The sequence below is a fragment of the Hippoglossus hippoglossus genome, chromosome 16 (genome assembly GCF_009819705.1).
Source record: "Hippoglossus hippoglossus isolate fHipHip1 chromosome 16, fHipHip1.pri, whole genome shotgun sequence".
NCBI classification, from domain to species: domain Eukaryota; kingdom Metazoa; phylum Chordata; class Actinopteri; order Pleuronectiformes; family Pleuronectidae; genus Hippoglossus; species Hippoglossus hippoglossus.
The window spans coordinates 845,663-855,662 of NC_047166.1; the positions used below are offsets into that span (position 1 = coordinate 845,663).

General features: G+C 47.9%; 1 protein-coding gene across 3 annotated transcripts in view; it reads right to left on the reverse strand.

Annotated features, from left to right (window-relative positions):
• LOC117776578 (DENN domain-containing protein 4B-like) overlaps window positions 1–10,000 on the reverse strand; it is a 28,658-nt gene that overhangs the window by 5,757 nt on the left and 12,901 nt on the right. For 2 of the 3 annotated variants that reach the window (XM_034610627.1, XM_034610625.1), the window contains exons 5-23: window positions 9,825–9,994; window positions 9,280–9,521; window positions 8,597–8,663; window positions 8,278–8,336; window positions 7,969–8,113; window positions 7,707–7,882; window positions 7,466–7,566; window positions 6,844–7,059; window positions 5,703–5,848; window positions 5,391–5,524; window positions 4,399–4,513; window positions 3,405–3,611; window positions 3,085–3,213; window positions 2,716–2,860; window positions 2,400–2,555; window positions 1,695–1,935; window positions 1,165–1,444; window positions 915–1,019; window positions 78–253 (exon numbers count right to left, since the gene is read on the reverse strand). In XM_034610627.1, the coding sequence (XP_034466518.1) occupies window positions 78–253; window positions 915–1,019; window positions 1,165–1,444; window positions 1,695–1,935; window positions 2,400–2,555; window positions 2,716–2,860; window positions 3,085–3,213; window positions 3,405–3,611; window positions 4,399–4,513; window positions 5,391–5,524; window positions 5,703–5,848; window positions 6,844–7,059; window positions 7,466–7,566; window positions 7,707–7,882; window positions 7,969–8,113; window positions 8,278–8,336; window positions 8,597–8,663; window positions 9,280–9,521; window positions 9,825–9,994 (3,010 nt within the window). The other variant, XM_034610628.1, reaches the window with a different exon arrangement.

The following is a 10,000-nucleotide window of genomic DNA, read 5'->3' on the forward strand; positions in this document are numbered from 1 at the left end:
TGTTAACAGGGAGGGACTATTTTCTCTAATGGATGAGCGCTTCTTTATTCTATCGGAGGATGAAGGCTGTGAACGACCTGCTGATCAGCCCGAGGTCGCAGATCTCGGCGTTCAGGAACGGGACGAAGGTGGCGCCGCAGAACGGACACGACGAGTTCAGGTTTGAGTCGTCAGACGTCCAGCCCGCCATGATCTCCTCGTCATAAACCAATGAGTTACAGCTGCGACACAGAGAGCAGCTGGACATCAACACCTGGACACACAGGGGGGGAGGAGTCAGAGTGAGCACAGCTGGACATCAACACCTGGACACACAGGGGGGGAGGAGTCAGAGTGAGCACAGCTGGACATCAACACCTGGACACACAGGGGGGAGGAGTCAGAGTGAGCACAGCTGGACATCAACACCTGGACACACAGGGGGGGAGGAGTCAGAGTGAGCACAGCTGGACATCAACACCTGGACACACAGGGGGGAGGAGTCAGAGTGAGCACAGCTGGACATCAACACCTGGACACACAGGGGGGAGGAGTCAGAGTGAGCACAGCTGGACATCAACACCTGGACACACGGGGGGGGAGGAGTCAGAGTGAGCACAGCTGGACATCAACACCTGGACACACAGGGGGGAGGAGTCAGAGTGAGCACAGCTGGACATCAACACCTGGACACACAGGGGGGAGGAGTCAGAGTGAGCACAGCTGGATATCAACACCTGGACACACAGGGGGGAGGAGTCAGAGTGAGCACAGCTGGATATCAACACCTGGACACACGGGGGGGGGAGGAGTCAGAGTGAGCACAGCTGGACATCAACACCTGGACACACGGGGGGGGGGGAGGAGTCAGAGTGAGAACAGCTGGATATCAACACCTGGACACACAGGGGGGGAGGGGTTAGGGTTTGCTTTACCTCCAGCCCCGCCGCCTCCTGATTGGCGTCCCAGGACCTGCGTATAGGAAACGCTGGAGTGGGCGTGTCCGTCAAGTCGAGGTCACTTCCTACAGACAACGAACTCTGAGGAGACAAAATAGAAACAGATTATTGAACAAAATCACCACAGAGGAAATGTAAAAAACACAAAAGTGAGGAGCTGCAGATTCTTCTCGAATAACTGCTGTTGAACATCTTCCTGTTGATGAACCTTCAAAATAATACAAACCTCTGACGTAGCGTTCACCAGCCTGTCTTTGGCCTTCAGCAGCGTTTCAGCCACCTGAGCTTTCCTTGACTGCCTCTGCTCCGACACTCTTCGTCCTATCCCTCCTCCAGGCCGCCGGTCGTCCACGCTGGCGGCTCGTCGCACCGACACTCGGTGTCTGGTCGGGGTGAGGAGCTGCTGGAGTTTTCCTGCTAGACCTCCGCGGTTCGGGGAAGAGACGTTGTTGTAGTTCTCATCCACAGCCTCTTTCCTGCCGGACGAGTCACGCACCCCTACAGGCCTGGAGGTCAAAGGGCAGACGTGGGGTAAACAGGACCTCAACATGCTCTGGTGCCAAGCTTAAAGCATCCTGTTTTAATGTGATGTCGTCATCGTCATGTGACTAGTTATGTATATTTCCAAATTATAATGTGATCTTAACCACTGGTAACTTGCAGGGTCCCTCTTCCCAGGGGGCGCTGGAGAGCTGAATGAAACTGAGTCATAAAATAATGTGAACACAGACATGAAACATAAACGTGGCCACTGACCTGCCGTCTCTCTCCGCAGGATGACAGCTGCAGTCCGGCTCCGAGTCGGCCGACTCTGCGCACTCTTTGTAGAAGTTGGAGAGGCAGACCTGACTCCGCGGCACCACTACAACACCGCTAGGGGGCGCTGCAGGCGGGGCGGACGCGTCTCTTAGTCCCAGGGGAGGTTTTCGAGAGACGGCGTCACCGCAGCCGGCAGTCCCTGCGTCAGGGAGGACGGCCTTCTTACAGTGTTTGACCTCTGAGGGACAGAGAGGAGAGACAGGAGTGACGGGAGGGAGCAGGACAGCGGTCTAATCATCGCCACATTTTAATGAAAGAATAAAACATGTGAGAAGAGGAGCTGATTGGTCGTTTGTTGCATTAAGCCAGAGCAAATCAGAAGAGGACGAACATCTCATCAGACCTCATTTCTTCAAAATAAAACACCAAGACTGTCATGAATGTAACGTCTTATTGTGAAACTGTGATAACAGAGAGATCAGGGTGTTGAGGTCCCACCCATACACATGCTCGACCAATCAGGAGTCAGTCACAGCTGTCAATCAAGACGTCTCAGCCTGTTTTTATATCAAATAACTGAAAAATCTTTGACAAAAGTTTATTTAACGTTTAGTTTGATTTCTTAGTTTGGTCCATGTCCCATCTGTACAAGTATCGTGTTCCCATGACAACCACTTAAAAGATGAATCAACTGTCTCTTACTGTCGGACGACGCACTCATGCTGTTCAGACTGTTGCTCTTCACCATTGGACCAGTTAGAGACTCGTGACTGGAGCTTTCAGACAGACCGCTCCAACTGGACTGACGAATCAGATTGGAGTGGGGGCGGGGCCTCTGGTCTGCGTCCACCATCATTTCTTATAATCCGAAAAAAAAGAAAAGGAAACTTTAAAAATGTAAATCACATTCTCATTCAGCAAAAAACACGTATCAGCTCTTTGTCTCAAACAGTTACCATGACAACAGAATATCATGCATCACTGATTTACAAAAACTTTATATGAAAAGACCTCTGACCTCCCCGTGACCCCACCGAGCCGCTCTTCTGCCGCCGTTTGATTGGCTGCCTGAACTGGGCCACAGCCAGCAGGACGTTCCTCAGCTTGGCCCAGCGGAGACGCCCGCCCTGGCTGGTAGACGGCCACTTGCTCTCCAGCACTGCCTGAGGACAGAGGACGTCTGATTAACCCACCGGTCACATGTCTGTCCGTCGCTGCTCGTTTTCAATAAAACTGAAAACAGCTTAAATTCATTGGAAAGATTTTAGTCATTGGACGTCTGGATCTGATCAAACGTTGACCCCTCAGTGTGTGTGTGTGTGTGTGTGTGTGTGTGTGTGTGTGTGTGTGTGTGTGTGTGTGTGTGTGTGTGTGTGTGTGCTGGGACCTTGTTGTAGTATCCGTAGGTGATGGTGTTGGGTGTGATTCCCGCCTTCTTCATCTCCAGCAGGACTCGAACAGCTAGGACCGGCTGCCCGTACTGACCACACAACTGCATCAGGATGCGGTAACACACCTGAAACACCCAACACGTTTTCCGGCGTGTTAGTACAGACAGATATTAAAATGCCATACAAGTTTGGACGCGGCCTCAGTCACATGAGTGTCACAGCTTCTGTTTTTGTTCCTGTGCTGTGTTCAGGGACAGTTCAGTTGCTGTCGCCCTGAGTGACATCACTACAACAGCGCCCTCTGACCCCGACTCACCTCGTCCGGCACCACCACTTTGCGGTTTTCCATGTGTTTGAGGACGTCGTAGGCCGTGTGCAGGGCGCGGACCTTGGCACTCTCCGCCCGAACGAAGGTGGGCAGGTAGAGGAACCAGAGGCCGTAACAGTGACCCAGCAGACACTTGGACCACATGTCGGGGACCGCCGAGTATTTCTGAGCTCGCTTCTGAGCCAGTTTAATCTCCTGGTGGGAAGAAAACACCACAAGACATCAGAAATACTGTCGACGGCTTCTCTGCCACCTGGACGAGGAAGAACGATGTGGACAGGGACGGTTTGAGTTCGAATAAACACTGTTGATGTCGATGTACGGATGTAAACTGACTGTTATTCTGAACCTTACTCAGATTATGATGTTTACATGAGTTGCTTATAGAATATTTCATTCATATTCCAGTGAACATATTAGAGAATATTCTGATAATGAATAAACATCACATCCACTATGACACACGTTCCATTTTATAACCTGAAGCAGTTTCATCCTCGTTAATGAAGTGTCCACATGCCTTAATCTGATTATTGATTATTCTGAATATGAATTTATTTAGGTTAAGATAATCAGAGTATGATGTTTACATGTCAGTGTGTTATTCAGAATATTGTTTCCATGGAAACGTGTCCACTGTTGAACTTTTTTGATCATTAAAAATGTTCTACATCTAAATGTGGTAATAAAAATTAAATACCATCTTTTGCTTGTATCTGTGAGATCTGAAAATAAATTATACAGTTAACGTTTTCATCCCAAATCCACCCACTGTCATAACGTCTGTGTCTGTTAAATTCTGGATGATGAGTGAAATATTGATAATGATTCATTAAAATAAGATGATGCACAGCGACGAGCTTCCTCCTCTTCACTTCACTCAGGGGAAACTGGGTCACAGGGTAAAACCATTCTGAGCCTTTTCTGTTCTGTCTTTTCCACCGTCCCATCAGACGTCAGCGTTGTTTGTTTGCTCTTGTACCTGTTTTGTGCGTCGAGGGGCGGGGCTGCTGGGGGCGCTGCCTTTAGCTGGGACACGGAGCTGGTCCTGCGGCTGGTCGAAGAGCTCCGGCCTCAGCGTGGGGAAGGTTTCATAGCTGGAGGCACGAGAGAGAGGACAGGGAAGCAGATGTCTGTTTGCATTACACATTTCATGTAGTGGGTCACTGATTATCACCAGAGTCCTGCACCTGTTGGTTTGTTCTTCTCTGTATTTAAGAGAGTGGTCTTTCAGTCTGAGAACAGGACTTATTGATTTCACGTTCAGATTTTTAAATGCTCACACTCAAATATACCCTGCTTGTGATTTCCTTAAGCTCTTCTCCTCACGCTGCTTCTGTGAAACGTCTGCTCTCAGATTTCTCCTCTGTGGCTGAGGCTCGAGCGGTCGTCCTCAACACAGAGCTTCTAACCGGAAGGTCGGCGGTTTGATCCCAGTCTTCCCCATCTCTCCCCATGTCCTGAACCCTGCACTGCCCCTCATAGAGAAAGTGCTGCCCACGGAGCGCATGACATCTAAGCACATGCAGGGTTCTGAGTGAGAGCATTAAATAATCTGAATGTTAAATCAAAAAGTCATTCACTCAGACTGAAAGACTGCGAGAGGGGAAAATAAAGTCGATGCAGGTGAGTGAGGACTACAGCTCAGAAAGTGATGTGCATGTAGCGTGTGTTTGATCGCAGGTTGCGTTGCAGGACATAAGTTAACACGTCTGGATTCGTCTCAGAGATAATTGCAGGTGCTGGTGTCTTTTTATTTATTTTAACTTTGGTCTCAGATCTTTTTTATCGTTATTATATCTTATTATTGTTATTTTTATTTATCATTCTATTCTTTTTCTAGGGCTCAGATTTATTTAGATGTTTCAGACATGATAATGTATTTTGAGTGTATGTATTTGTGAATTTGTCAATTTCACAGTAAATGATTGAATCTTGAATCTCGAGGAGCACAGACAATTTGTGGAACTGCACCTGTAGAGGGCAGGACACTCTGACCCGTCCGGTTCCTGTGGTTCTTCAGGAGGCATGATGAAGACTGTGTGTTCTCCACTGTAAGTCTCGTCCATATCGATCAGCCTCACCTCCTCCGGCTTCTCCACATCCACCTGCAGACACACGTCAGCCCTAAACACGACCATCCAACACTGTTCTTTACTACAACTTCTACTTCTGCTTGTGGTTTTTGTTGAACTTGTTTTCACATCTGAGAGTCAGAGCCGAGCTTCACGGGTTTGTTTGATCAGCTCAACAGATTCTGGGTCTGCAGAAAATAAGAGTTCTGACCTTTTGGACGCACTCGTCGAAGAACTCCAGGCAGGCGTGACGGTCACTGACGAAGGAGCACTCCTCGATGAACTGAGTGAACATCTGCGTCCTCGTCAGCTGGCTGTAAATCTTCTGCTGCGTCCGATCCCGAGACTTCAGGAAGCCTGCAGGAGGAGGAGGAGGAGGAGGAGGAGGAGGAAGAGGACGAAAAAGATTAGGGGAGGGAAGAAGAAGAAGAGGAGGAGGAGGAGGACGAAAAAGAGTAGGAGAGGGAAGAGGAAGAAGAGGAAGAGGAAGGAGAAGGGGAAGAGGACGAAAAAGATTAGGGGAGGGAAGAGGAGGAGGAGGAGGAAGAGGACGAAAAAGATTAGGGGAGGGAAGAGGAGGAGGAAGAGGAAGAGGAGGAGGAGGAGGAAGAGGAAGAGGATGAAAAAGATTAGGGGAGGGAAGAAGAAGAAGAAGAGGAAGAGGAAGAGGAAGAGGAATAGGACGAAAAAGATTAGGGGAGGGAAGAGGAGGAGGAAGAGGAAGAGGACGAAAAAGATTAGGGGAGGGAAGAGGAGGAGGAGGAGGAAGAGGACGAAAAAGATTAGGGGAGGGAAGAGGAGGAGGAGGAGGAAGAGGACGAAAAAGATTAGGGGAGGGAAGAGGAGGAGGAGGAGGAAGAGGACGAAAAAGATTAGGGGAGGGAAGAAGAAGAGGAAGAGGAAGAGGAGGAGGAGGAGGAAGAGGAAGAGGATGAAAAAGATTAGGGGAGGGAAGAAGAAGAAGAAGAGGAAGAGGAAGAGGAATAGGAAGAGGAAGAGGAAGAGGAGCAGTAGGAGGAAGAAGAAGAAGAGGAGTGTAAAGTCACAGGAGCTAAAAGCAGGTGTTTGAGACGGAGGCTGAAGAGAGGAGCTGCAGCGATGCAGTCTGAAGATGTTTTCTGAACATTACATCATGAAAACATTTTACAGTCATAACATGAATTAAACTGATCAACCTGAGGATGAACAGAATTCATCTCCTTTGGTATCAAGCTCAACCAGAAACCAGACTCTGACCTGAAGTTAAAACCAGGTCTCCACCTTCAACAGGTCCTCACTCTGTAGGGTGAAGGAGTCTGGTCCTCACAAGGAGAGAAGAAGAACACGCCACACACAGACCCTCTCGTGCTCACCCTGCAGGTTGAAGAGGGAACTGCAGTCGGTGGTGGTGTCGGACGGAGCCTGTGTGATCGGCAGCAGGAAGGAGCGGTATCCTCGCAGCAGGCAGCTCATGAAACGCAGAAACACTTCCTGGATCTCCAGCTCCAGCTGCTTCTGACGCCTGTAGATCTGATCGTAGTCGGTCAGCAGGAACTCCAACGTGGCCTCCTCCTGGCCGGGGGTGCAAACTGCAAAGCACCAGATGGGAGCATGTTTGAGATTCAGAGATTTACGTGTTTGTGTGAGAGGTGGAAAGTAATTAAGTACACTGACTAAAGTACAGTAGAAGTATCTTTACTTAACCGTAGTAGCTTCAGTTCTTTTTACTTCATTAATTTGGCAGCTGTGGTGATTGATTTGTCAAATAAAACTTATGATCGTCTTCTTAGTTGAAATCTTAATCAGTTTATTGTATCAACCTGCTTCATTCTCACTTCAAGATTCAGGCATTTTAACTTTTACTCAGTTCAGAAAACAGTTATGACACTGACCTGTTTAAGAAAATAAATACATTTGATCAATCAGTGATTGTGTTTGGCTGTTGTCTCTGAACAACTTTATTTTGAAAGGCTGTCGTTGGGTCATGTGACTCACTCTTCTCCAGGGTCTTGTGGAGGCTGGTGAGCGCGTTGAACAGAGTCTTTCCGTGCTTCCTGGGTAACGAGCGCCACGACAGCGGCTTCTTATCATCTGACCTGAGACCAGAGACAAATCATGTTTCATGGATTTCAACACAGTTTATGAAGCTAAAAACTTCCCTAACCCTTCATTCAACAAATGAAAACATAAACGTCGGATCATCTGTGGAGCAGAAAGCGTGAAACGGTGGACTCACTGGAAGATGGTGTTGGTGTCCAGGTCGACACACACCACGTCCGTGGGGGGGTCGTACAGGTCGAAGTAGCTGGAGTGGACGCCCACGATGAAGGGCATCGGCGCCAGCAGCACATCGGCCATCTGCAGTGGACACAGAGGGATGTAGGGACAGAGCCAGCGCAGAGGGAAACTCATCTGGAGAGACAAGGGAGAGGTCATTACACAGATCTAAACACAGAGCGACTCCTCCGCCTCCAGATGGATGAACCACTGAGTCTGACCGAGACGAGGGCCTCGCTGACGGAGGTGAGGACGTCCGGGCGCAGCGAGTGCAGCAGCAGTTTGTGTTCGGTGAGGACGGCGAGCAGCAGCGTGCAGGCGTTTTCTGGACCCAGGTTCTGCAGCAGCTTCAGGTAACTCGCCCCACTGTCACACGGGATGTGAGGTTATTAGAATAGACTCAGAATTAAAACCTTACAACATTTGGCTGCGGAGTATTTTTGGATTCAAGTGGCAAAACAAATGTTATGTGAAGTAATGTTTAAATAATGTGAAGTAACATGCAGACGATACAGTACAAAGAAACTGACCTGAGTGGGAGCGGAGATGAGACCGGCTGGCAGAGCAGCAGGTTGTCGTACGGAGAGAGCTGCGCACACGCACACGCACACACACACACACACACACACACAAAATTCTTTTCAGATAATTCTTTTTTTCCATAAATGGGTTCATGATTCAGGGAATGATTGAGCCTTTTTCATGGAATAAAATATAAATATATCTGTGGGAATACTGTGATTTATGGACTTCTTTAAGATGAGTTCCTGACAGTGGCTTAGATCTTATTTGTAAATGACCTGACGAGGACGTGACGTCACGTTTTGCAGGTCTGAGTCGGGTCTGTACCTGAACGAGGATACGAGGCCGCTGGGGGGACGGGAACGGGACGTTGTGCATGAAGCTGGAGATGTGTCTGCAGAGAGACAAAGAAAACCACAATCATCTGAGATCCATGAAATCAACTATAAGGGATTATAAGCTGCTAAAATAACAAAGGATCATGTTTAAAATTCATCACGTATTTGTTTCAGATAATGTGAGAAACGTTCAGAGCATCATTTGACACCATCTTGAGTACGGAGGACTGACACTGCCAAACTTAGAAATAAATAATTACTCTATAATATATATAAATAAATGAGTAAATGCCAAAACAATACTGAAAAATGTGAATAAATACAAATGTACAAACAATTTGGTGATGAAAAATGCCATTTATTTCTACATCTATTATTTATGTATGTTTTTACCTTTCTACATTTATTTTTGTATTTCTACATCAATATATTTTTACATTTCTACAGTTTTGTTGTACTTGATGCAAGGACAATAAAGGTCCATCTATCAATCTATTTATTTCTCCGTCTGTATGTTAATACATTTATTTCTTTATTCATTTTTTATTTTGCCGGTTATGGTCCTCGATACTGAAACCAGGAAACATCTTTTATAAACAGTCATTAAAACATATATGCATGTGAGCTAATTCTAAAGCTTGATTAAGGACTGAATCCAGACGGTGCACTGACTTTTCGAGAGGCAGGACGTGCGGCCCGGAGATGGAGTATCTGTAGATGAAGGTGAGGAACTTCTGGAAGATGGTGAAGAAGGGCCAGTGGGATAAGACGCAGATGCTCTTCTTCGCCTGCAGGCTGCGGTTGGTGATCGGCCGCCGGTCGACCACGCTGAGCAGGCCGAGCCTCACGCTCTGCCGCTCCGACAGCAGCTCCCTGGGGAAGGACTCGTAGAACTGGATGGCTGCTCCGTAAACCTGCAGCACAGGATTCATCAGTGTCTGAGGTTATGAAGCAGCTTCTCAAACGGGACCATTCACAGCTTCTCTGTTTTATATCATCTTACATGTGTGGTGGTGTTTTTTTATGTTCAGATTTTGTAAATATCTGCAATAAATCCTGCTTGTGCTCGAGCTTCAGCTCTTCAGCTCTGCAATCATCTATTAACTTATTGATTAGATAACAAGTTTAATCAGTTCTATTAAAATCGTGCCTGTTTCTCATGTAAACCCGATGAACCTAAACCACGGTTGCTGCTCAGTGTGTGTGTCCTCGCCCACCTTGTCCCCGGAGGCGGACGTGAGGACGAAGGTGGAGAAGATGGGCAGCTGGTACTTTGTGTTCAGAGGCCAGCTCTCCACGGTGACGCCCATCGGCAAACAGAAGACCGGCACCGACTCCGGCAGAGGAAACGCTTCCAGGTCTTCCTCCGGGTAGCGGCTGATCAGAGCTACAG